The sequence below is a fragment of the Cetorhinus maximus genome, chromosome 10 (genome assembly GCF_964194155.1).
Source record: "Cetorhinus maximus chromosome 10, sCetMax3.hap1.1, whole genome shotgun sequence".
Taxonomy (NCBI): Eukaryota; Metazoa; Chordata; class Chondrichthyes; order Lamniformes; family Cetorhinidae; genus Cetorhinus; species Cetorhinus maximus.
Window position 1 is genome coordinate 126,523,911 of NC_135888.1, and position 27,907 is coordinate 126,551,817.

Genomic DNA, 27,907 nt, shown 5'->3' on the forward strand with positions numbered 1-27,907 from the left:
AACTAAACAAAATAAGTGACAGCCATTCGCTGACTCATTCCTCAGGGCAATGCCTTGGACCAATCATTTCTCAGAGTCAAGCAACCTGGTTTAAATTTCAAACAATGCTTGGCAGTTAAATGTCAGTCACCATCAACTGGTGCATTCTACATGGCAACACCTTAGAATCCACTTGCCAACCAATCAGCACACCCTTCTCGTACAGTATAAATTTGTTGCTTTCCCTTACGTTGTATTCTGTAAATTGTCCTGATAAGTGCAAGACCAAAAGCTTTGACAAAATGTTTCTTTCATCAACAATACATAGTACTTCATAGTTTTCCCATCCTAGTTTAAACCACTGTCCAAGTTTAAAGGAAAATAACCATAATATTCACCAACCAATGATCTACTTGTCATCCTGTGATGTCACACCTGGATTTTTTTCTCATTCATTTATTCTTTGTTCTTGCAGTTCTCTCTCCCTCTCGTCCCGCTGTTCTTGCAGCGTTCTCCCGCTCTCTCTGCCGCCACTTTATTGCCGCTGTTCTCCGCAACCTCTCCCTGTTCTCACAGTGCTCTCTCCCGCTGCTTTCTCGCTCTTTGCCATTGCTTTATTACGGCTTTCTTTCCGCACTTGGACCTCCCACTGTTCTTGCAGTGCTCTCTTTCTACCCCACTGTTTTATCCCGCAATGCTCTTGGATCACCCCCTCTCCCTCCCTTTCATCACCACTGCTTTAACCTCCATGTGCTCTCAGACCACCCACTATTCTCGCAGGCTAACATCTTGGATGTAATCAGGCTGGTGATCTGACGAAGTCAGAAGCATTAACTAGCCTGCTCACCCCACAGCTTTTGACTGACCTTCCGAATTTTCCCGGGACTAAAACACTCCACGGTCATCCGTCCATCGGACTGACTCAACAAACTGAAAAATCTCCCTCTGGGGCCACCTCGGCCACTGAGTAATTGTGTAGAAAATGACATGAGTCTCACAATATAGTATTTTGTTCAAATGATGACTCACGCCGTCCACTTTATTAACTGTGATACTGCTTTTCCAATACCTCCCATCATGCCCAGCAGATTAATTATGTTCCATTGGTAAGAATAGTCTTCCTCAAGCTTGTCTGAGTGTGCGCGGTAAGAACTTCCTTCAGTTTTTCCCTACAGTGTAGTACTCCCTCAGCAGTACACTAAAGTGCCAGCTTAGATTTTGTGCTCAAGTCTCCAGAGTGAGGGTTAAACTCACAACCCTGGCTCAGAGATGGGAATGCTACCACCGAGTCAAGGCTGACATCCTGACTGCAACCTAAAGAGCATTGTCAATGGCATGTCACCAGTTTAATGCAACATCATGCATAAAATGCTGCACCATTTTAGTTATTAGGAAACAGTACAGAACAGACATGGGCAATGCAACCAATGAAGGTCAGTTCCAGGAATGGGTTCATTGGAGAGAAGCTTGCATCAACTGATGTCAACGTCACTTTCTACGGCAGCAATCAATTCAATATGAATATGTATTGCAAATATGATGCAAGATGCAGTGCTTCTGATCAAGGTTCATCCCGTAGAGCTCCTTGACGCTGGACTCAGTGCTCTGCAGCTGTTCCCAGGGATGCACTCGGAGACAAACATCAACTACTCCTGGAGGATCATCAACTCTTTGGTCTGCTCAAAACTTGCTGGTCTTCCAGTGCAAAGAGCTGTGCACAACTGTGTGTTATGGACTGGCACGCCCCGAGATCCAGTGCCGAGGCATCAGTCCCGAGATCCAGTGCCGAGGCATCAGTCCCGAGATCCAGCGCCGAGGCATCAGTCCCGAGATCCAGCGCCGAGGCATCAGTCCCGAGATCCAGCGCCGAGGCATCAGTCCCGAAATCCAGCGCCGAGGCATCAGTCCCGAGATCCAGCGCCGAGGCATCAGTCCCGAGATCCAGCGCCGAGGCATCAGTCCCGAGATCCAGCGCCGAGGCATCAGTCCCGAGATCCAGCGCCGAGGCATCAGTCCCGAGATCCAGCGCCGAGGCATCAGTCCCGAGATCCAGCGCCGAGGCATCAGTCCCGAGATCCAGCGCCGAGGCATCAGTCCCGAGATCCAGCGCCGAGGCATCAGTCCCGAGATCCAGCGCCGAGGCATCAGTCCCGAGATCCAGCGCCGAGGCATCAGTCCCGAGATCCAGCGCTGAGGCATCAGTCCCGAGATCCAGCGCTGAGGCATCAGTCCCGAGATCCAGTGCTGAGGCATGTATTAAAGCTTGTAGCAACCGCTGCAAAGGCTCAATGAGGAAAGGCCACATTCAAAGGCCCTCCTGCCATAATACACAGAGAGGATGGGAGCCATCTAAGTCCCCTTGGGAATGTTTGACATGAAATGCAAATATATATGTAGTAGATATAACCTGTAATTTTAAGAAAGTATTTTTTTTTTAAAAAAGCAACCAATCCAACGTGAAAATGCCTTTAATTGCTGTTCACACCTTTATGCACTTGTTGTCCCTTTTCCTTCCCTCATGCCGAAATTTTACATTTCCGTGCAAATGGATTCATCCAAAACGGAAATACCCCAAAATAACTCCGGCTTCCTTACGGTAGAAAATAAACTGGAAAGAGTTACACTTTACGCTGACCAAAATTAGTTCATTACGCCATTCTAATAAGGCTCGATAATATCAGAGAAAAAAAAATACCATAACTGGATATACAGTCATCGCTGTTTCCAACCCCCTCCCCGTCCGATTCCTGTAACACACATCAGGGTAAAGCACAGAGCAGCAATTATCATGCAATCTTTGCAGCTAGTGAGCTCTTGAACTCTGCTGCCATTTTGTGGTTGGCACCCCTATTATTATGTACTGCACTCCTTTCCATTTCTCACCTGATAAGACTCAGATGGTTCCCAAGAGCTCGTGTAGAAGATCTGTCAGCTCAGTGGTAACAGAAGGGAATCGCCCCAACTTAAAATGCGAAGAAAAGTCTCCATTTACTGAAACGTACGTGTTATTTTGAATTTCACAAGAGGCTGATAACCGTCTCGCCAAAAAAATTTTATAGTTACTCACTGAACTTTTCCAGAAGCCTGCACGCAGAAGCATGTAGGTTCAAAGTTGCACACCTCTCAAAATCCTTCACCTTTAAACTTGTTAATAAAACAAAGTCTGCAACTTAGAATCATAGAACGATGCCGTATAGGAGGCCATTCAGCCCATTGTGCATGTCCCAGCTCTTTTTAGTGCAGCTATCCAATTAATCCCCCTCCCCCCTGCTCATTCCCCATAGCCCTGTGATTTATTTTTCTTCAAGCATTTATCCAATCCTTTTTCTTTGAAGTTATTATTGAATCTATGCCCACCCCTCTTTCAGGCAGCACATTCGAGGTCACGACCACTTGCTGTGTAGAGCAATGTTTCCCTTTACTCGCCTCTGGTTCTTCTGCCAATCACCATAAATTGGGGTTTGCCGGTTACCTAAACCCTTCGCCATTTTGAACACCTCTACCTACAGAGAACAACCCCAGCTTCTCCAGTCTCTTGACAAAGCTGAACTCCCTCACCCCGGTCCCATTCTAGTCGATCTCTTCTGCACCCTCTCTATGGCCTCGGCATCCTTCTAAAAGCGTGATGCCCAGAATTGAACGCAATGCTGCAGCTGAGGCCAAACAAGGTTTTGTAACGGTTTAGCATAACATCCTCGTTTGTGCGCTCTATTCCATGCTTAATGAAACCAAGGGTCCCCATACATTATTTTTTTTTCAAAAAAGCTTTCTCAACTTGGTCTGCCACCTTCAAATACTTGTGTAAATACACCGCCAACTCTCCCTATTCCTGCATCCCCCTTTAAAACTGCACCAACTAGCTCATATTGCCTTTCCTCATTCTTCCCACTGTGACAAGGGTGTGTTTTTTTTTTAAAGATACAACTTCTAATTTTTCTCTTCTGCCTGGATTTTTTTTAAAAAAAACCTGAAACCCAGACAGCTACAATATACAGCTTGCATTCCCCAGAATGGGATGGTGACAAAAAAAGACACTCAACCTCCTGGGGTGCGTGAAAGACCCCATCTCCTGCTGGTTTTACGCTATCCTGAAACGTTGAAAATGTTCCGGAGATGGGGCGTCAAAACGCAATTACCTATTCTAAAACAATGACTGCAGCAGGCATGGGTTAATGGAATTTATCTGGAATATACAAGCCAGCAAGGTACTTTAAGATAAAAGCAAAAAAACTGCTGGAAATCCAAAACAAAAATAAAAATACCTGGAAAAACTCAGCAGGTCTGACAGCGTCTGCGGAGAGGAACACAGATAACGTTTCGAGTCCGTGTGACTCTTCAACAGAAGAAGTATGAAGAGTCACACGGACTCGAAACGTTAACTGTGTTCCTCTCCACAGACGCTGTCAGATCAGTTTTTCCAGGTATTTTTATTTTTGTTTAGGCACTTTAAGAGTCTGGTTAACAAGCAGAGGGAGATCAGAATGTTGTACTCAAACAGGCTGCAGAAGCTATTTGGTCTCTCTCTCTCAAGTATTTTGCCTGGATTTGGAAAGTAACCACCCTGAGAACAGAAATCTACTGCAAACCGAGATCTTTTGGGAATAAAACGTGGAAATCTGCTCCATACAACTACACCCAGGAAGGCAACTGAACAATATGGCTGCAACGAGGAATGGCTGCACTGAGAACAGCCAAAGAACAGCTAACCATATACTCATTTGTTTTATCTTCTTCATGAACTGCAAAAAAAAAACTTAAGCTATCTTATTATTCTGCAACCTAGCCTAGTGTGTGAGGGGTGGGTTCAGGGAATGTGTGCGACGTATGAGTAGTGGTTGCGATTTACCTGGTTTATTTTTAATCGGGGAAACAGTTTCAATAAACTTATCTTGTTCTTTGTTTAAATTCAGAAAGCCTGTCTGAATAATTCTTTACAATCTGAAAGCGTAAATAGTGGGACTCCTACAGTATTGGCAAAGCACATCCTCTCTAAATTCACAGAAAATCCTGTGACGGTCAGATCTGGAGTGGGAAAATAGGGAAGTCATTTCGTCCCCCTCATGTGGTTGTAATATAACCAAAATGTATAACTTCAGACATCTAGGCATTACATTTCATCTGACATGGGTCTGCCCATTTCACTAGGCTGTATTCCCCTGAAGTCTCTTTTATTTACGTTATTGTATACAACATCTCCGATTTTTGTATCGTTTACAAAACTTCGAAATCATGCCCCTGCCCTCTGCATACCCAACTCCAGGTCATCATTGTACATCAAAAAGAGCAGCGGACCTAATACTGACCCCTGGTTAACACCACTGCATATTTCCCTCCAGTCTGAAAAACAATTTTTCACCACTGCTCTCCGTCTCTTAACCAATTTCGTATTCACGTTGCCACAGTTCCTATAATCCACAGCTTTAACTTTGCAAACATGCCCATTATGCGGCACTGTATTAAAAGCCTTTTGAAAGTCCAAAGAGACAGTACTACCCTCATCATCCCACTCCATTACTTCAAAGAACACGATTATATTAGTCAGGCATGATTTGCCTTTAGCTAATCCATGTTGACTTCATTTGGGTGGGTTTATGAAACCCTTGCAATGCAGACTGAGATTCTTCATCAAGTTCTCACTCTCCACTCCAAGTGCCTAGATTTTAGTTAAGCTTCATTATGGCTGAAATAAGACCTTGGAAAAATTCCAGGAGAGAGCTACAGAAATGATTCTTAGATTGAACAACCCCAGCTTCTCAGTTAGGCTCAAGGACCTAGGTCTATTTACTTTGGAGTAGCGTACGACCAAGGTAACCTGATGGAGGTCTATAAAATAATTGAAGAGCTGTATTTCTAGTCCAAGTTAACAGATTAGAGAGGAACAGGGGGGCATGAGTTTAAACCGTGCAAGAATAGAAACAGACTGGATGTTTGGTGGTTTGTCTTTTCGCAGAGAGTAACGAGCTCCGGAATACATTGCCGGCTGATGTGGTGAATACAGACTCATTGTATGTCTTCAAAAAGCATCAGGTGCAGCTTATGAATGAGACAGAGATCACATCATATAGAAGATTAGCATCTTCATAGATTACACCTGGTCAATGCGACCTCTTGGGCTGGTTTCAGTTGCCTGAGGGGGTCAGAGGGGGACTTTCCAGGGTATTTCCCCACCTTCCCCAGCCACCTAAGTTATTTCACCTCCCCCAGGTGATGAGCTGGCTGCCAGTGGCTATTGGATGTATCCAATGGTGGAATTATGGATGGGAATGGAGAAGTGTCTAGTCATGATCCTTCTGCCATCATGGTGTGGGGCAGGCTAGATGAAACAGCTGACCTTTCCCTACCCTTAACTTTATAGCCTTCCACTCATGATCCACTTGTTGAAGATTCTCTACTGCAGCTTGTAAATCATTTAAAATTAAAATGAAGGGTTTCTTTCCTGTTTAATCACAAGATTCCATGAAAATCATTAACTACTAATGTAAAGCCACACAAATGTGTCACAGACCTGACTCTGTGTAAACTGAGTAATTGTCATCATGTTTGAGAGAAGGAAAGCAAGTCTTCAAAGGATTTAAAACGATCCAGCATCTATCTATGGAAGAATTTCTAAGCACCATTTGATCAATCAGGAGCATCTAATCTCAGTTTGAGTTTTCAGTGGCTGGATTTTCACACTGGGAAACCTAAATCTTGTAGCCAGCAATATACATCCCAATTAAAAAAAAAGACAAAGGCAAAATTAGTTAAGGATAAGGAAAAAAAAAAATCTTTGTTAGAGAAAGAACTATTGTGTTTGCGAGGGAGGAGAATTACATTTTACTGTGGCGATTTTAACCAAACCTGTCCATTGGAAAACAAACCGGATCGGGTGCAACATTGCTTTTAGCGCCTTCATCGTGATTTCCTTTTTATTAACATAAATGTGTAAAATCCAGCTTCCTTCACAATGCTTTAGGCTTCTCACCTGACTAGTTAGGTTATAATTAGGCCCATTGTACCTACTTTTCTGCTCCTTCAATCAGAACACGTAAAATCAATGACCATGTATTTTAGGTAAATTGACTGAGATTATGCCCCTAACTCACAGGCTAAAAGGACATAGCTAACATTCTTAAATCCACATTCCTCTTTACTCAAAAATCACACGAATGAGAGAGATCAGGATTCAGTATTACTGACATTTGACCATTATTGCTAACTTGTGTGCATGTAATCATTTACTGCAATACATTAAAATCATTGTGTATAACAAATAAATCCTATAACACCTTAAAGTTATGGTACTTTCATCACACTTGCTTGGCACATATAATCAAACCTGTAATCTCTACCAGCTCAGGCAAGGGCACCAGATGCATGGGAACACCACCATCTGTAAGTTCCCCTCCAAGTCTTGCACCATCCTGGCTTGGAACTATACCGCCGTTCCTTCACGGTCGCTGAATCAAAATCCTAGAACTCAATCCCAAATTGCACCGTGGGTGTACCTACCCCGCATGGACTGCAGTGGTTCAAGAAGGCGGCTCACCACCACCTTCTCAAGGGCAGTTAGGGATGGGAAATAAATGCTGGCCCAGCCAGTGATGCCCACACCCCATGAACAAATAAAAAAGAAGTGCCTTTGAGTGACTCCTCCCAGGTCTTACCTTACTCTTCTAAATGTTAGTGGTGTTGTGCTCCGCAGGGTCATCTGCTCGAACCTTACTAAAATCAGGCCACTCAGCGGCATCTTCTAGAATGATGTGCTTTCTAATTTTATTTTTTAATTAGAGGTTTTGTTTTCAAATTAAAAAGTAGCCAAGAGCCGCAAAGGACATTGTGGAGCGTTCTCCTGGTGCCACAGTGCTGAGATGCACTCAATTCCACTCCATGCAATCTTCAGCCTGCAACCCAAGCCACATCCCTTCCACTACTTAAAACCAAGGGCTTGCAGGCTTGCCAGATCCCTCCCACTCCTGAATCTGAGGGAAGGGAAGATTAAGACTGGACACCTGCCCTTCCCCTCACTCCTCCACCCCACCCAGTGCTGGGATATTCTCGGCCTGCACCCAGTGCTGACACACCTCTGGTACATTTTTAAATGCTCCCAGACTCTTGTTCTCCTCCTCCTCTCCCACAGCATTGTCAGACTGTGGACTACCATACTGACCATCCCAGTGCTACCAAACCCGTGGAGCCATCCATCAAACAAATCCAGCATTTCACCCTCTCTGCAGTACCGCTGCAGCTCATAAATATTCCCAAAATCTACAGTATGATCCTCAAAATCCCACGTCACAAGGTAAAAATCTACTTAAGTCACTGTAAATTGGTGTCCCCAATAAAATAGTACATATTACATGACTTTAGACCTTTAAGATTACAAAACATTGTAACCTGGCTCACTATACCACAGACGATTCTCTAGTTTTTCACGAAGAACTGAAGTATCTTTGCAACGGTTATATTTTGTCTATTTTATTACAAAGGACTTCAATACTACCATATTCCTCCAGGTGGCAACCCAGAGGTGCTCCTGTCCCCATTTCGCACAGTACTATCATTGGAACTTTGCTGATGCACTAATGCAGGAATTACTCAATGGAACAGATCGTACAGGATATTGACATTTACAGCTGTCTGTGTAATGGAAGTAAGGACAGAGCGATTTTCTGAATTATCAAATGAACAGTTCACATCACTGGATCTGAACCTCTGAATATATATTTCCTCCACAGTCCAAGCTTCTAGCAGAGGCTGTGGCCTTGGGAGAGGGAGAGTAACCAGTCCACAGGGTCCTTTCAAGTATAATAGTGTTCAATCACAGGAAATGGTTCATCTTCAAGGACTAAGAACATTCTGGAAGAATTTGCTTTTTAAAAGACACTGTTCCTTAAAGGCAAGGACTCTGTTTTTCTTGGAAGAGACATCCATTTACAAGAAAAGGTAGTTAAGCAGGTGTAAAGAAACTGGAAACCTCTTGACCCTGGTGGACTGTGTACAAAAGGCGTCACACAGAAGTTTATGGCTCTTGGAAAAATAAAACATGCCTGGAACTGTGTTTAAAAGTTGGTTTTGCTTTGAGAAGAAGGACCAACTGCTTGTGAATGAAGACAGCAGCCTTTTTGCAGTCCAGGGCCAGTCCACAGCCGGAAGTGAATATAAGCTGCTTTTAAGTTGCTCTACGTGCTGGAGCTGAGTACCTGCAGGCGTTCCTCAAGTCCGCCTGAAAAGTAGTGCAAGAATCATTGATTGTTTCGCAGATCAGCGCTGAGACAGCAACTGCATAACCCGGACACCATTTCAAGGACTCCATCATCTTTCCTTTTCCCTTGAACCATTGACTTTTAACCTTTGGCAGAATTCTTCTTTTATTTTTGGGGTGCGTGTAGCGTGTGCGTGCGCGCGCGCGCGCGAGAGAGAGGCATGCACGCTTAGGGTATCTTGAAAGAATAATTGGTATCCTTTCATATTGCATACTGTGTGTTAATAAGCTTTACCTTTCTATTTGACAAGACTGGCTTTATAATAAAATAATAAGTTTGTTGTTTATTGAAAGAAACCTGGTTAAAGTTTCTTTTATTCTGGGTAACAGTCACGAAGGTAAACAATTGGCCATTTTGGTGAGTGAATCAAGGTTTTAAACTAATAGTGCGACCTGTGGGGTAGCGGTGCTAGATCACCTGCGTCCTCCTCCCATCCCAGTTGTAACAATAGCCTAGGCAATGCTTCCCTGCCTGTTTATTTTCCTTGGCATTTACCACAACATCCAGGCAATTCTGCCATGCATCAGTCCCTTTTTATCACAACATGGTGAATCATACTGTACAATTAAAGAATAATGTTTCAATTTATTTGAAAGTGTCAGAGGTCAAGAATGTGTCACCAATGAAACTAAGTTCGACAGCGGCTGCAAATTGGGATGTTTTCAAGATTGGTTAAGAATTTCAATTTCACAATTAAAAAAAAGTGTAAAGCTCATTGGAGAGCCTGGGAAGAGTTCAAATAACCCACCTGACTGTTTAAGGGTAGAAACTGTGGTATTTCAGTTGAAGGAACACAACCACTCGTGACAACGCAACATACACGACAGAAGCGCTGAGCCGGGAAAATCAAGAAAACGCAAATTAAGAAGAGATGGGATTAATGTTTCCAGGTGATTACTCTCTCTTACCTAGAGCACAATTTGATGTCAGGTGCTAAAAATTCTGAAGCCTTCCTCCCCCGTCTTCTACTGGGAGGCTGCTAATTTTCTTATGAAGCAAAGATTTGATATTGCTACTGGTTGAGGTTTTTAACGCTTTGTTACTGGTCCCATTACTTAAGATGCTTGAATGTCATTGTGAAAGGGCCTGATTATGTCAGAATGATAACGAATTACTACGAGAATATGGGGAACCTTCTCCAGCCATACCCCAGAGTTTGCATGAAATTTAATGTCTTTACATAAAGGTCCAGCATCTCATCCATATGATCCTAAAAGAATCACCTTTCGTTGCAAGCAAGTTTGAATAATTATTCTGGAAGAAGCCTTAACTGGATGGTAGCATTTTGCCAATGTCAGAACCAGGGTGTTCTGACACTGAAGAGCTGTCAAATTGAAGTCAACTTCAATGAAAGATCGAGTCAGACCTCAATCCCATCAAAGTCACAGACAAAGCAAATATACGGATGTGCCCAGTACACTGCACCTAAGCATCTTGCAGCCAGCTATAAACACTGTGTTTATATATAAAATACACTATTTCATACAGGATTGCCCCATCTAAACTGCAGGTTTTAGGTTCTGTACTTACTTCATCTTGAATACTTTATCCCTGGACTGATTGATCTCTGCAACTTTTGTATGAAGCCAATCTTCCAGTTGTTTCTTGTTTGGGAAATGCCCCAGCAGTGCTACCAGTTCCTCATTGTGTCTTGACTTGATCTTCCTGATCTGTTCCTCTTTGTCAGCCTAACAAAGAGTTGATTTAAGGTCTGATTAGCTATGAAAAATATAAGGCGTCAGTGGTGGTGATTTGTGCAAACATAAAGCAGAGGGAATAGCTAACGACTCACAGCTTTGGAGATTCAGAAACCAGTTCACCTCCTAAACAAGGAGAAAAGGTGCAATCAAAAAATCTGGAGTCAGGTATCACGAAGCTATTAATGTATATCATATTTTGGAAAATATTTTTCTTTTAAAATAGAGGTTTGGTCTGCGGGACAAAAACAGAATTACCTGGAAAAACTCAGCAGGTCTGGCAGCATCGGTGGAGAAGAAAACAGTTGACATTTCGAGTCCTCACGACAGAAGGGTCGTGAGGACTCGAAACGTCAACTGTTTTCTTCTCCACCGATGCTGCCAGACCTGCCGAGTTTTTCCAGGTAATTCTGTTTTTGTTTTGGATTTCCAGCATCCGCAGTAGCTTTTAGCTTTTTGTTTTAGTCTGCGGGCATGTCTTAACTGGATTAAAGCCAGCTAGTCTGGATGCTTTGATATGTGCTAGTTTGAGATGTAAACAAGGAGGTAGAGTCTATTTGCATTTCTTGAATAGAGCATTCGAGAGGTGGGGGTGAAAACTTGACACCTTTCTGACAGCTACCAAGCAAATATGTTTATATTACTAATAAAATTGGTCCAATGAATGGGGCTTCATTGTTAAAAAGTAAAGTTCAAAGATACTGGTGATACAATGAGAATTAACATACAATGGGGCTGGTAGGTATAACTTCAGTGGTTTTCGGGTGTGCAGGCAGAGGCAATGTAAGATCAAAAATGTAAGACTCCAACTGGCTCTACAATGGAAAGAACCTCATTTTGAATCCGTAAGGTGAAAATGCTTTGCCTGGTATTTTGGTTAAGTCTATGGGTTGCTGTTGCCTTAATGGAGATTAGTTTGGGAATTTGTTAAAAGTTATGATGGCAGTAATTTGTAGCCATGTGTAAATATTTTAACCTGTGTAAATTAATAAAATGTTTCATTTAGTTTAATGTAAAACCTCGAGAACTAGTGGTCTGATTCCTGAGTTTAGGGTCGCATCTCAAACATAACACTGAAACTTATTGATTATGACAATTGTTTAAAAGTTTCCCTCTGGGATTTTTAAATAACTCCGCTTTACCAACATCGGTCATAACATCAAGTTTCATCAATGCAAGTAACAAATCTTCAATTCTCAATAAAATTTTCTGTCCAACTCTTTTTTTTGATCAATGTCACTACTTTTGTCTGAATCCATCCCAGACTTGGGTATCATTCTAGGGAAAAATAACTCGGCTCTGGTGCTGAATTCAAAATAGCATCCACACCTGTCAACTTAGGGTGGAGTAAATGCTTGGCCACTGGGAAATATTGTGTAACAAGGAGCTGACTCGGGTTGAAGGCTGAAAATGAGTTGACCAAAGCAGGTCTCAATGAGCTGAAGCTAAGAAACAGCAAGTGTTTGGCGGGATGAAAAAAAAAGCAATGTCGACGAAGTAAATTAACTTCTCGCCTTTTGAGAGTTCTATCAGTTCTGTCGATCAGTGACCGATATCTCGGGTAACCTATTAAAATAACCTGCTTCATTGACAGCCAGATCTGAGGTGAAGACAGGAATTGGAGCCATGAACAGGGAAGAAGCATGACCCTTTGCAGTCCCTTTGATGGACACTTTCAGGTCACGGGATAATACTTGGCTGCTTGCACTCAGCTCACAAGTCAACCTGAGGCCGTCAGTGGTAATGAGGCTAATCAGGAAGTTTTGCGGTGAACCTATCATCAGACCAGAGAGTGACTCAGTTTGAAAGATTCATTTTTGAAGAATCTGCATTTGTTGTTTAGGCATTGACGATAATGGTAAACTTTATAATTACTGCAAATATACTGTTTATACTTGGAACTGCTGATCATTTAGCTTAACGTTCAATAAACTTGTCATAGGAACACAAGTCAGCCATCTAGTCTCTTGAGCCTGCTCCACCATTCAATGAGATCATGGCTGATCTTTGACCCAACTCCAAATACTTGCCTTTCCTTAATGCCTTTGACTAACAAAAAATCTATCAGTTTTAAAATTAGCTATTGAGCTTGCATCAATTGCTGTCTGCAGAGAGAGTTCCAAACTTCTACCAGCTTTTGTGTGGTGATGCTTCCCAATTTCACTCCCAAAAGGTCTGCCTCTAATTTTTAGACCATCTTCCTTAGTCCTAGATCCCCAAATGAGGAGAAATAGTTTCTCCCAATCTACCCTCTTTAAATCTTGAAAAAATTAACCAAATGACTCCTTAAACTTCTAAGCCTTAAAAACCCGGTAACTATACCCTGCTTGGTGTACAGCTGAGGAACTCTTTTTACTCGATATAAATGGAGTCATCTGAATGATATAAAAGGTGCCAAACAATGATACATCAGGCTTCAAACGATGAGTAAAGGTCAAAGACATTTTGTTAACTGTCTGTCACAAACGTTTCAAATGCTTCACAAGACGACAGATGTCATTATTTAGCATCATCATGCTGTACCATGTTGTTAATTACAGAGCAAATAAACTGACTGCCATATACAGCAGGAGCGAGAAAAAGAGATAGACAGACACAAACGCACACATTTACCTTGTCTTTTTTCAGCATTTCCATCTGAGTTCTGGCCGTATTGTGCAAGTTCAATATCTCCATTTCCTGATCCAGTCTCCGCAAGGACCTGTCTAGCTCATCCTTCTCTTTCTTCAGGTCCACCGATTCAGCCTTCAGGCCCTCCACATTGCTGCTGGTTTCTGCACGTTCAAGGTCATGCTCCTAAAAAGCCAATAAATTCAGGAACAAGTGAGATGCCACAAAGATACCTGAATCAGGGGTATTTTCACCACAGAAGGAAAAGAACACTGGAAAGCAAATAAGTATTTGCAACTTCAGTGTCACCATTCAACCATACTGGGCTGGGAAGAGAGTGTCCTGCAGTCAACATCGCGGTGAAGCAGTCTGGGAAGAGTGTCCTGCAGTCAGCATTGTGGTGAAGCAGTCTGGGAAGAGTGCCCTGCAGTCAGCATTGTGGTGAAGCAGTCTGGGAAGTGTGTCCTGCAGTCAGTTCTTGTTGAAAATAAGAAGAGTGACATCACAAGACAGCGCGAGAGAGTGGCGGAGAGATCAGAGCCAGCGTGAGTGCGGGGAAGCTTCAAAAGGTGACGTCAGCACAAAGGTGAGAACTGATTAGTGAGTAGTGGGTAAGTGTTTTTCTTCAGTTTAAGATAGATTAAGCTAAGGAAAGGTAAGAGTTCTAGTTTTTATTTAAAGTACATAAATAGTTTAACTTTTTTTTACCATATTTAACTTAAAGGGTTTTTTTCAACTAGAGGCATGGCAGGGTAGCTCAGTCCGGTGTTATGTACCGCCTGCAACATGTGGGAAGCCCTAGACGCTCCTTGCACTCTGACCGACCAGGTGTGCAGGAAATGCCACCAGCTGCAGCTACTTGAGCTCTGTGTTTCAGAGCTTGAGCGGCAGTTGGAGGCACTGAGGTGCATCCGTGAGGCTGAGAGTTTCATGGATAGCACGTTTTTAGACGCGGTCACCCCACAGCTTACGGAAGTGCAGACAGAGGGAATGGGTGACCATCAGTCAGAAGAAAGATGTCAGGCAGGTAGTCAGGAAATCCCCAGGGTGCATCTCGCTCGAGAACCTTTTTTCTGTGTTGGAAAACTGAGAGCGTGATGGTTCCTCTGGGGAGTGCAGCCATGCTCATGGTACTGTGAGTGGCTCAGCTGCACAGGGTGGGAGGAAAAAGAGGGGAAGAGCAAGAGTGGTAGGAGGCTCGATAATAAGGGGAACAGACAGGCGTTTCTGCGGACATGACTCCAGGATGGTATGTTGCCTCCCTGGTGCCAGGGTCAAGGATGTCACTGAACGGCTGCAGGGCATTCTAAAGGGGGGGTGCGGAGAGAGGTCGTGGTACATATTGGTATCAATGACATAGGTAGAAAGAGGGTTGAGGTCCTGCAAGCAGAATTTAGGGAGCAGATTAAAAAAACAGGACCTCAAAAGGTAGTAATCTCTGGATTACTTCCGGTGCCACGCACTAGTGAGTATAGAAATAGGAGGTTAGTCCAGATGAATGTGACTGGAGAGATGATGCAGGAGGGAGGGCTTTAGGTTTCTGGGGGTGGTGGGACCTGTACAAGGTGGATGGGTTGCACCTGAACCTGAATGGGACCAACATCCTTACGGGGAGGCTTGCTAGTGCTGTTGGGGAGGGTTTAAACTAACTTGGCAGGGGGATGGGATCCTGAGAGGAGGTTCAGCAGGAGGAGATGCACAGCCAAAATTAGAAGAGAGCGCAAGTGAGTCTGGAAGGCATATAAATCATAGGCCAGTTAAGGCACAAGGGAGTTTGGCAAGGTTGGATGATATTTGTTTTAATGCAAGGAGTCTGACAAATAAGACAGATGAGTTGAGGGCACAAGTTAACACATGGAAGTACAATGTTATTGCTGTCACGGAGACATGGTTGAGAGAGGGGCAGGATTGGCAGCTCGATATTCCAGGATACAGGGTCTTCAGGCAAGACAGGGAAGGAGGTAAAAGAGGAGGGGGTATCACAATATTGATTAAGGAATCAATTACAGCAGTAAGGGGGGATGACATCTTAGAACACTCCTCAAATGAAGCCATATGGGTAGAACTTAAAAACAAAAAAGGAGCAATCACATGTCTGGGAGTTTACTATAGGCCCCCAAACAATAAGAGAAAAATAGAAGAGCAGATATGTAGGCAAATTTCAGACAAGTGTAAAAATAATAGGGTAGTAATAGTGGCGGATTTCAACTTCCCCAACATTAACTGGGTTAGTCATAGTGTGATAGGTTTAGAGGGAGCAGAATTCTTAAAATGCATCCAGGAGGTCTTTTTAAACCAGTACGTAGAAGGTCCTACAAGAGAGGGGCCGGAAGTCGTAGGTAGGGTTCTAAATGAATACTTTGTGTCTGTGTTCACAAGTGAGACGGACGATGTGAATATGGAAATCAGGCAGAAGGGCTGTGATATAATTAAAGAAATTAGCATAGAAAGGGAGGAGGTTCTAAGTGGTCTTGCAGGCTTAAAAGTAGATAAATCTCCAGGCCCGGATGAAATGTATCCTAGGCTGTTGAATGAAGCAAGGGAGGAGATAGCAGGGGAGTTGGCAATAATTTTCAATATCTCTCTGGCCACAGGAGAGGTGCCAGAGGACTGGAGGACAGCCAATGTGGTACCGTTATACAAGAAGGGAGGAAGGGATAAACCAGGGAACTATGGGCCAGTCAGTCTAGCCTCAGTGGTGGGGAAACTATTGGAAGCGATTCTGAGGGACAGAATTAATCTACACTTGGAGAGGCAGGGATTAATCAAGGACAGTCAGCATTGTTTTAAGGGGAGGTCATGTCTGACCAATTTGATTGAATTTTTCGAAAAGGTGACCAGGTGTGTAGATGAGGGCAATGCATTTGACGTAGTCTACTTGGACTTCAGCAAGGCTTTTGATAAGGTCCTGTATGGGAGACTGATAACGAAGTTAAGAGCCCATGGGATCCAAGGAAATTCGACAAATTGGATCTGGAATTGGCTGAGTGGAAGGAAGCAGAGGGTGATGGTCGAGGGATGTTTTTGTGACTGGATGTCTGTGTCCATTGCGTTCCACAGGGATTGGTGTTGGGTCCCTTGCTGTTTGTCGTATATATAAACGATTTAGACTTGAATGTAGGAGGGTTGATCAGTAAGTTCACGGATGACACGAATATTGGAGGCGTGGTAAATAGTGAGGAGGATAGCCTTAGATTACAGGAGGATATAGATGGGCTGGTCAGATGGGCTGATCAGTGGCAAATGGAATTTAATCCGGATAAGCGTGAGGTGATGCACTTGGGCAGGACAAACAAGGCACGGGAATACACAATGAATGGTAGGACCCTGGGAAGTACCGAGGATCGGAGGGACCTTGATGCATGTCCACAGATCCCTTAAGGTAGCGGGACAGGTAGATAAGGTGGTTAAGAAGTCATATGGGACATTTGCCTTTACTAGCTGAGGCATAGAATATAAGAGCAGGGAGGTTATGCTGGAACTGTATAAAACGCTGGTTAGGCCACAGCTAGAGTATTGCAAACAGTTCTGGAATCTGCATTAGAGGCAGGATATGATTGCACTAGAGTGAGTGCAAAGAAGGTTTACCAGGATGTTGCCTGGGCTGGAGAGTTTTAGTTATGAGGAGAGGTTGGATAGACAGGGGTTATTTTCCCTGGAGCAGAGGAGATTGAGGGGGGACATGATTGAGGTGTATAAAATTATGAGGGGCACAGATAGGGTAGGCAGGAAGGAATTTTTCCCCTTGGTGGAGGGATCAATAACCAGGGAGCATAGATTTAAGGTAAGGGGCAGGAGGTTTAGAGGGAATGTGAGGAAGAAATTTTTCACCCAGAGGGTGGTGGAAATCTGGAACTCACTGCCTGAATGGGTGGGAGAGTCAGATACCCTCAAAACATTTAAGTAGTATTTGGATGTGCACGTGTGGCACACAAGGCTATGATGGGCCTTGTGCTGGAAAATGGGGTTAGAATAGTTAGGTACTTGTTTGACTGGCGCAGACTCGATGGGCCGAAGGGCCTCTTTCTATGCTGTAGACCTCTATGACTCTATACATCTCAGTTCCCATAAATGGATTATTTGTATTCCATGGATAGATGTGAGACAGGAGCAACCAAGATACTTAATTCTTTGGTCCCAACTATTTCCCTGCCGTTTTGCATTTTTCACTCCAAATTTTTAACCCCTTTACCAAGTGCACTTTCATTGGTCATTCCCAGTGTACACTACCATGTTGTAATGCTTCAATTGAGAAGCTCCAACTCTTACCCTCTAGCCTTCATGCAGATGGGTTCCCACGACACACTGTTGAGATGGATGCTTAGCTCAATATAATGCTCGTGTTGGACAGAGGATTCATTCACAGGCATATACTCAAACACTATATACATCAGTCATTGGCATTATCCCAAAGGGCTATTTCTGACAGGCTTGATACAAAGGAAAAATTATTCAGCATCATTTTTATGTGATGTAAGTTCTTATGGATGAAGACACTAAACCCACATCTTTGCCTTAATCACATTTGTTCCTTTACAACTTACTAACTACATCATGACCTACCCCCCTATCAATGTGCTTTTAAACAGTACCTTTAATGCAGCAAAATGTCCCATGGTGCATCACAGGAATGCATCAAACCACATAAGGAAATGTTAAGGCGAGATGATCAAAAGCTCAGTCAAAAGGGTAGGCTTTAAGAGCCTTTCAAGGGAGGAGAGGATTAGCGAGAGACATTCCAAAGTTTAGGACCTAGGCAGCTGAAGGCATAGCTGCCAATGGTGGGGCAACACCTAACTGCTCCGAGAAGGCTTTAACGGGCCCACGCATTCTCAAACAGTTCACCTTTTCTCCAATATTTAATAGGATCCAGTCCAGTAGAAAGTTCAGTACTAACCAAATCTAATGATGACTTTGGTTGCACAAACAAGAAAATCATTACAGATGGCAGAACAGGAGACAGAAAAGAAAAAAAATGTGCTAATTAAGGGTAGAAAGCAGGACAAGCAAGGTAATTAGCACATTCCTTAGATAACATCACCACCTTCAATACCTCTTCCCCTTAAACCAGCTTATATTTCACCTCTCTTCTATTTTTCCTTAGTTCTGTTGAAGAGTCATACGGACTCGAAACGTTAACTGATTTCTTCTCCACCGATGCTGCCAGACCTGCTGAGTTTTTCCAGGTATTTTTATTTTTGTTTTGGATTTCCAGCATCTGCAGTTTTTTGCTTTTATCCTTAAATCTACTCTGTAAGCCTCTGCTTATCAACTCTTCAGCCACTGGAAACAGTTTATTTTTATTTAATCTATTTAAACCAGCAGTGAGGAACCTTTTTATCATCATGGGCCATTCACATGCAGAAAAAAAATCAGTGGCGGACCACACACACAAAAATCAACTAGATTTGGTTTTCTTTTAGAGAATACAGAAATATTCAACTCATCCGCTGTTTTAATATGATGGCTGAATTTGAATATTACATTGTTAAATATTATTATTGTAATTCAGCTGATGCTTTTATCCAAAACAAATTCATAATGACGATGATAAATGCTATTTTGAAGGTGCTACCGTCGTAGGTCTATATTTTTAGAAATCTTGCTGCGGGCTGGGTGAAATTAAGCAAAGGGCTGGATCCGGCCCACAGGTCATAGGTTCCCCACCCAGATCTAAACCCTCCCATGATTTTAAACTTTTCTCCTGGCCTTCCCTGCTCTAAGGAGAGCAACACCAGCTTCTTCAGCCTAACTATGTAATTGTAATCCCTCGACTCTGGAACCACTCCAGTAAATCTCTTCTGTACCCTTTCTAGAGTGTGGAGTCCAGAACTGGACACGATAACTCCAGCTGGGACTGAACTAATCTTATATGCATAACCTTCCAGCTTTTGTACTGTTTGTCTCTATTTATAAAGCCCCGGATTCCTATGCTTTATTAACTGCTTTGTTAAACTGTCAGGGCACCCTCCAAGATTTGTGCACAAGCACCCCCAGACCTCTCACTTCTTCCACCTCATTTAAAATTGTGCCATTTAGTTTGTATTGTCTTTCCTCATTCTTCCTACCAATATGCATCACCTCACGCTTTTCTCCATTGAACTTCATTTGCCATTATAAAGTGGTCATTGTTGCTGCTGCCGCCATTCCACCGACCTGCCTATGTCCTCTTTAAGTTTAGCACTATTTTGTTCATTGTTGGTCACAATTTCAAGTTTTGTGACGTCTGCAAATTTTGAAATTGTGCCTCCTGCCCACAAGTCCAAGCTGTAGACAGGCAGGCGGAGGGGCAGACAATAAAATCCCTATTTATGATAAAAGGAACCTTGCTAATACGGCACAATGTAATGAAAACAGAAAATGTTGGAAACACTGAGGTCAGGCAGCATCTGTGGACAGAGGTGGGCAGGGCTAAATGTTTACAACGACATGCATTTATATAGCACCTTTATGGTAATAAAACATCCCAAAGTGCTTCACAGGAGCACTGTACAGTAAAATCTGACATAAAGTCACATAAGGCAATAAACCAAAAGTTTGACCAAAGAGTTAGGTTCTAAGGATTAAAGGAAAGAGGGGTGGAGAGGTTTAGAGAAGGAATTCCAGAGCTTAGGGGCTTAGTAGCTGAAGGCACAGCCACCAATGTTGAAGGGCAATTATAACTTCAAGAAGCCAGCACTAGAGGAGCACAATATCTTAGAGGGTTGTGGGGCAGCGATGACACCATGAAAGGATTTGAAAACAGGGGTGAAAAATTTGAAAATCGAGATGATACTTAACCCGGAGCCAATGTAAGTCAGTGAGGTTAAGGGGTGATCAGTAAACGGGATTTGAAGCAAGTTAAAATACAGAGTTTTTAATGTCCTGAAGGTTATGGAGGGTAGAACATGGGAGGCTGGCCAGGAGTGAATTGGGACAGTCAAGTCTAGAGGTAACAAAGGCATGGATAAGAGTTTCAGCAGCAGATGAGCTGAGACAGGGACGGAGTTAGGAGATGTTACGGTCGTAGTGATGACGTGGATATGTGGTCAGAAGCTCCCCCCAGGGTCAAATATGATTCATGGTTGTGAACAGCTTGCTTCAGCCTCAAACAGTTGACAGGGAGAGGGATGGAGTCAGTAGTTGGGGAGCAGAGTTTGTAGCAGGGACCAAAGACAATTGCTTCATTCGTCTCAATATTTAATTGGAGGAAACTTCTGCTCATGCAGTACTGGATGTCTGATGAGCAGTCTGATAACTTAGAGACAGTGGAGGGGTCCAGAAAGGTGATGGTGAGGTAGAGTTGGATGGCGTCGGTGTACATGCAAAGACTGACACTGCTTCTGGATGATGCTGCTGAGAGGCAGCACGTAGATGAGAAATTGGAGCGATGTCACCAGCTTCAGTGTGAAACGTTCCCACATGGGTGCAACTAGAATGGATCAGAAGCAAAGCTTTTGTGATGCGACAACAGTGAAACCCTCCCCACCCCCATCGATGAGAACGCCACCTACTGTAGAAAGATGTGACATTTCCACCAGCCGACCTTAGGCCTCTCAGGTTCACTTAACTCAAATGCCAGACTATGGGGAGTTTTGTGCCGTGGCTTTATGCCCACAATGTTCAAAACCATTTCACTTACAGTGAACAGAGCTCAGGGACTTTAGTCTCATCTATCACAACTGGACCCCTATGAAGATCCCAATTAAACATTCACAGCTACATTCAAACACAAATCTCAATCACAGGCCTCTCCACAGCTTGATTCCGACATGGATCCCCATCCCAAATGACAGCTGGATTCAAATATGGATCTCACTGATCACTGTTACATTCAAATTTTCATCTGAAACCCAATCACAGCTCAAAGCACACATTCAAGGGTTTTAACCCAATGGGAAATCTTTTCCATACCCACTCTTTTTTTCATCAAACTATTACAACCAGTATTCTCCTGAACTTTGATTTTTCCAAAATAGTGCTTCACATGCTCCTCCTCCAGAACATTTACATTGCTGAAATCACAACTCGTTAAAAATTAGTTCTCTCTAATGATGCCACAATACGACTGATCAGGAATAAATGGCGCAACCGAATATTCTAATTTGGCGCTGATGAAAGGTCACAGGGCTGAAACACTAACTATTTTTCTTTCTACAGATGCTGCCTGACCTGAGGAGTGTTTCCGGCATTTTCTGTTTTAATTTCAGATTTCCAGCATCCGAGGTAATTTTGTTTTCGTATTAATAGTCTCACTGGCTCCCCAAAGGCCACCTCAAACTACTTGGCACCTTTGACCTTTCTGACGATGGTATTTTGCTACGGAGAAATAGCCCGGAAATTCCAGCACGTAACAAGCCACAAAAAAAAAGACAATTTTTTTTGAAGCTGCCACATATGACAACCAGGATTATCCCAAAGCTGCTCCAAAACTACATGTGCCAGTTCCCTCAATGCCAACAAGTATAAGGCTGGTCCATTGTAAGTCATACTTAACCGGGAAGATTTCGGAATCCAACTCTGGTCTATAATAGGTTAACTGATAGGAGAGGCAGTGATGGATGCTACATTCGATCTCTTGACCTGTGGAGAGTTGGGGGGGGGGGAAGGTGTTGACTTTCAGCTGCCTAGGCCCCTCCCTCAAGTTCACTGCCTCTCTACCTCTCCTTTCTCCTTTAAAACCTACCTCTTTGGCCAAGCTTTCGGTTATCTGCTCTATGCAGTTCGGTGTTTAATTTTTCTTTATAACGCTCTTAAGAGCAGCCTTGGGATGTTTCACCGCATTAAAGGCGCTACATAAATATAGGGCATTGCTGCTGTTGCTCGGAGAGAACTATGAAGTTCCTCCTCTTAGTCACTATCAAATTAGCTCATCTGGAAAAGGAGGGGACAGGATTTGGCTCAGTGGCGATGGCCTCCATCACTAACTAATCCAAGAATAAATAAGAAAACCATTCCCTGGTTTAATGAATAGGAGGGCTGCTAGTCTCAGGAATGAGAACAATCTTGCAAGGGGAAAAAAGAATTAATGGTATGACACCACCCTGCAAATCTAGATTTATTTACAGCATTTGAAGTTGAAACAGTCAATTTCCTGATATTTTCCTCCCAACATACTAATACAGGCTTTTGCATTGCTTCAATCACTGCATGAGTATTGAAGTTGGCTATCATTGAAAGCAGAAGGGTGACAGCCATTTGCTTTGGGTGTTACGGTATTCATGATCATAGATCCAAGAAACTGCGTGGAATTTCTGATCAGCAGGTCCTCAGCAGCTGCCTCATCCCATGTGAGCAATGACACAGGCCTCCAGTCAACCTTCCCCAAAGAGAGCCAATTGGAAGTCAAACCTCAGATTAGTTTCAAAGTGGGAGCGTTTGACTTGGCCAGGCTCAAAGTCAACACCTGAAAGGTTGACAAATGTCACGACAGCCATTAGTCGACAGTCCTAGTCACACAACTGTTGTGAAGGTCAGTCAATGTCAGGCTTCAAGATGAACTCTTACATTTGTCCATTCTGATGCTGATCTAGACACCAAGGACCTTGATAGCTTCTGGAAGTTTGGTCCACACAGCAAGTCTCAGCCAGTACATCTGAGGTTTAACGAACCTTGTTTCTAATTGATCCCCTGACCAAAATATCATTGGAGATGTTGGAGCATATCAGAATTGATTTTGGATCTTCTTGCTTCCAAGACAGACTCTGACCAGAGACAGTTGTATAAAGTTCTCCTGTTAATGTGCAACACGCTTAACAACTTTGGAAGATATGCACCATGAGGAAATAATGCATCTCGACACCAGGAGCACCACAGGCTTCTGAATTTAGAAACATTTGAGGCAGTACTGAGGGAGTGATTATTACTCTAAATCCTGAAAACATTTTCATTAATTAATTTTATAACGTTCATTATTAGAAAATTGTTACCATGTTACGTACTAAGCGCTTGGTGCTCAAGTTTGAACTACAAGATTAAAAAACTGATAATAATTGGGTCAAATTAACCCTCATGTCATTACGTTTCTTGCCAAAACTGGTTGCACAAGGTCTGTTCACAGAATCTTTTGGCTGTTCTTTTCAGGATTTGAACTGCCTCTCAACCAAATCATTAAGCTACTGTTTGCATATTTTTTCTACTGACAAGTGATTCATAGCCACATTTGTGTTCTAAATAGAAAGCAGCTTTATTTAGCACCTTTCTACGGATGTCTCAAATCATTTTGCAGCCAGTTATGTACTTTTGCAAGCATAATGTTGTAATGCAACCGAGTTGCTGACAGCACTGTTACATAAATAGCGATGTAATAATGACTAGGTAATCTGTTTTTGTGATCTGATTCAGGGCTAAATACAGCCCAGTGCACTGGGAATAACTCCCCTGCCCTTCTTTGAAATAGTACCATGGAGCTATTTCACGGAATCTTTTACATGCCACCTTAGGGGGCAGACGGGAACTCGGTTTAAAGTCTCATCTGAAAGATAGCACCTCGGCTGTGCAGCACTCCCTCAGTGCTGCCTCAAACGTTTCTAAATTCAGAAATCTAATGTACAACAACAGTTCTCTAGATCGAGTTGGAGTGCATAAGGCAGAATGAGAAACATAATAGCTGGAGAGCGGAGTCCCTTTGCTGCCTTACCACTTTACTGAGCTCTTGATCCAGTTCTTGCAGTCTAGTGGATGACCCTTCCAGCTGCTGGAGATCCAATTTGACATGCTTCAGCTCAACTTGTCTCTTGCTCTGAATGTCCAGCTTCAGTTCGATTGTTCGCTCCAATCCCGTCTTCTTATCTCTGATCTCATCAATCTGTCGTTGCTTGGTTGCCTCTTTCTCTGCATATTCACCCTGTTAAAGCAAACCATTGTTGAATGATTACAGCAGTTGATGCTGGGCATACGGAGACTCCGGACAACTCAGGGATAGATATTAACCCGAGGAGACTAAAACTTCACATCATATTTGCAAAACCAGAGTCCTGATTATCACTGAAAATCATGGGTAGAATTTTCTGTCCCACGGATGGGCAGGCGCCCGGTCCAGATGAGTGTGAAATAGTGTGCGATGACATGGGGCGAGCGTCCCGTCGTCATCACACACACTCGCGATCTATCGGCCGGCGGGCGCGCACGAAAGGCTTTGTCAAATGTCAGAAATGTCAAAAATAATCACACATCAAGAAGAACTATAATTAATCTGAGCAAACATTCATTAGTGTCCACTTATCACAAATCCATTTGTTAGTATGAACAGCACATTTAAATCATTCAACAAGGAATGAAACACACAAATATATTTTAGATTAACCTGGGAATATTACTTGCCTGGGTAGCCTATCTGTACAAGTTCAATCCAAATCTTAGGCTATAGTTCATACAGATCAATACTTATGCCTCCTTACTATACCTAGGGAGGTTTATTGGAATTCATTTAAAGCTGCTAAAGCAGCGTGCCCACCGACCATTAAGAGGCCTACTAAGGCCCTTAAACAAGTAATTAATTAGTATTTATCGCCGCCCGCTCAGCCATTTGGTTGACGGGCGGGTGAATAGGCCAGGTGGCCTTTTGCATTTTTTTTTTATTTACAGGCTGAGGTTTCCAACCGTAACTATAAAAAAAACAATAAAAATTCTTTAACATAATTTCTAACATGTCCCTCTTCATGTGACTGAGTCAAATGTGGGGACATGTTTATATCATTTGTAAAACGTTTATTTGAAATTCTTCAGCTCCCTAAGGCAGCTCCCTGCACCTTCAGGGCGCTTTCAGTACTCGCGCTCCTCACCCCCCCAACCCCGGCAGCGCTGAGGCTCTCAGCGCGCGTTTCACGCTGGCCGGTTGTTCGTTGGCCGGCCAGATCGTGGTCGGAGCTCGATCGCGGGCGGCGGTCCATCTCAGGGCCGTTCCCCCAACCCCCCACCGAAGAGGGGAAAACCCTGCCCCATCTTTCAATCCACATTCCATCCTGAGGTAAATTTTCCTTTACTGCCTGCATAAAATTCAGACCGTTTATATATGTTAAAGAACGGAAAGTCTTACATATCTTTCACAGTCTCAGGGCATTCCAAAATGCTTAAATCAAAGCAAATACCACAGATACTGGAGATCTGAAATAAAAACAGGAGATCCTGGAAAAGCTCAGCTGGTCTGGCAGCATCTGTGGGGAGAGAAATAGAGTTAATGTTTTGAGTCAAAACATCAACTCTGCTTCTCTCTCCACACATGCTGCCAGAGCTGTTTTTAATTCCAAAATGCTTTACAGCCAATTTATTTTTTGTGAAACGTAATCACTGCTGTAATGTAGGAATAGTGGCAGCCAAAAAGGGCACAGCATAGTCTCACAAACAGAATTGCAATAATGAGCCAGATAATCTGCTTTAGTGATGTCTGTCGAAGGGTCAACACTCTCCAGGACACTCAGCTTAAATAAAGTTCACATTACAAATTTGTGCTCCTGGTTGTTCCAAAGAGGAATAACTAGAAATGCAAATTAAAATCTTACAGTATTCTTTCTTAGCTACCGACATACTAAAAAATTGGGGGTCTTATTTGCAGACCACAAAACAATGCATTTGATGCATTTGGTAAGATTGGGCCCGCTCCCTGCCTTGCAAAAGCACATCGATCAGCCAACTACAGGATAGGATTGCCAAGCAGGATGGTCCACATTTCCCCCATCGGGTGGTCTGAATGTGGCAGAGAAGTACAATGCCACAGACCCAAAACAGAGAACCAGGCAGGAAAATAATACGCTTTCGGGGGAAAAAAGAAGTTCTTACCAGTAGTTGGTTGGCCGATTCGTTCTCAATCTCCAACCGAGCCGTCAGCTGTTGCCGAAAACTATCGAACTGGCGATCACTGAATGGCGCTCGCTCATAACCAGCCAGTTCAAGCTGCATTGCAAGAGAGTGGACCAGCGTGTCTCGTTTTTTAATGTTTTCCTGCTGCCGGTCTGCTTGGAGCTGAAGTCGCCCTAAACACAAGGAAAGTGCGGGGGAGCAGACAAACTGATTCAAAGATCAATTACTTCCGTAAGCTAAATTATACAACTCTCTTTCCAATTCACTGTATTGATTGAGCGCTCAAATTTGTAGACACGCTTTTCAAATTTCCTCATTTAGAAGCATCAGTTCCCAAAATAAATAGCAATCATAATAGCGAATGGGTAAGATCTGGTGAATTAGTACCGTCAATTCTAGATTTCCTTCCTCTTGTAACATTGCTCAAGGTAATATAGCAACTAACCACCACTTTTACATTCACATACACAACAATTGTAACTAATTACTTGCTTCACTTAGACAATCCACCGCTCAATTGAAAGCAAAATGCTGTGCATGCTGGAGATCTGGAATAAAAATGGTAAGTGCTGGAAAAACTCATCAGGTCTGGTAGCATCTGTGCAGAGAGAAACAGAGTTAACGTTTCGTGTCCAATATGACTCTTCTTCGGAACAAACTTCTTCAATCTTTCCACATAACTGAAGTCCCTCATCCCTGGTACCTTTCTCATAAATCTCTTTTGCAGTCTCTCCCAGGCCTCAACATCCTTCCTAAGATGTGATGCCTAGAATTGACACAATGCTCCAGCTGAAACCTAACCAGTGGTTTATGGGGATCGAGGGTGGCTTCCTTGCTTTCGTACTCAATGCTTGCATTAATATAGCCAAGGATCTCATTTTTAAAAAAAAATCAGTCTTCTCAACTTGTCCTGGAACAACGCAAAGGTTTCTATATACACACCAAAGTCTCTGCATTTCTCCACCAGTTTTAAAATTGTTCCATTTTGTTTATATTACGTCTCATCCTACCAAAATGTATCACTTCACAATTATCGGTATTAAATTTCATCTGCCATGTGTCTTCTATTTTCACTGTCATCCTCCTCCTCTTCACGTTTTACTACATAGAAATCTCATGCCATGGGCAAACTTTGAAATTATGCCCGGTATTCCTAAGTCTAGGTCATTAACGTACATCAAAAAGAGCAGTGGTCCTAATACCAACTCCTTGGGAATACCACTCTATACCTCCCTCTAGTCTGAAGAACAACTCTCTGTTCATAAGCCAATTTCATATCCGCTCTTCCACTGTCCCTTTAAACCTTTAATGGGTTTACATGTGCAAAACCTTTAGTAGCTGTTATCCCAAGCTTCCTCAGAAGCTATTCACCAGACATTAGCTTTCAGCATGTTGGAAGGGCTTGCACAATATCTTAGTAAATAATAATGGGGAACCAGGAAATGACAGAGGAGTTGAATAAATACTTTGCTTCAGTCTTCAATGCTACTAATAGCATTGCAAAAATACTAAATAATCAAGGGGCAAATGCAAGGGAGGGGAGGAAATAAATACAATAACTATCACTAGAGAAAAAGTACTAGGGAAACTAATTGGGTT

General features: G+C 43.0%; 1 protein-coding gene across 3 annotated transcripts in view; it reads right to left on the reverse strand.

The window, feature by feature from the left end:
- rad50 (RAD50 homolog, double strand break repair protein) overlaps window positions 1–27,907 on the reverse strand; it is a 175,668-nt gene that overhangs the window by 90,317 nt on the left and 57,444 nt on the right. For all 3 annotated transcript variants that reach the window (XM_078551113.1, XM_078551114.1, XM_078551115.1), the window contains exons 9-12: window positions 26,288–26,481; window positions 24,150–24,356; window positions 13,535–13,717; window positions 10,755–10,912 (exon numbers count right to left, since the gene is read on the reverse strand). In XM_078551113.1, coding sequence (XP_078407239.1) covers window positions 10,755–10,912; window positions 13,535–13,717; window positions 24,150–24,356; window positions 26,288–26,481 — 742 coding nt within the window. The remainder of the gene's footprint in view (window positions 1–10,754; window positions 10,913–13,534; window positions 13,718–24,149; window positions 24,357–26,287; window positions 26,482–27,907) is intronic.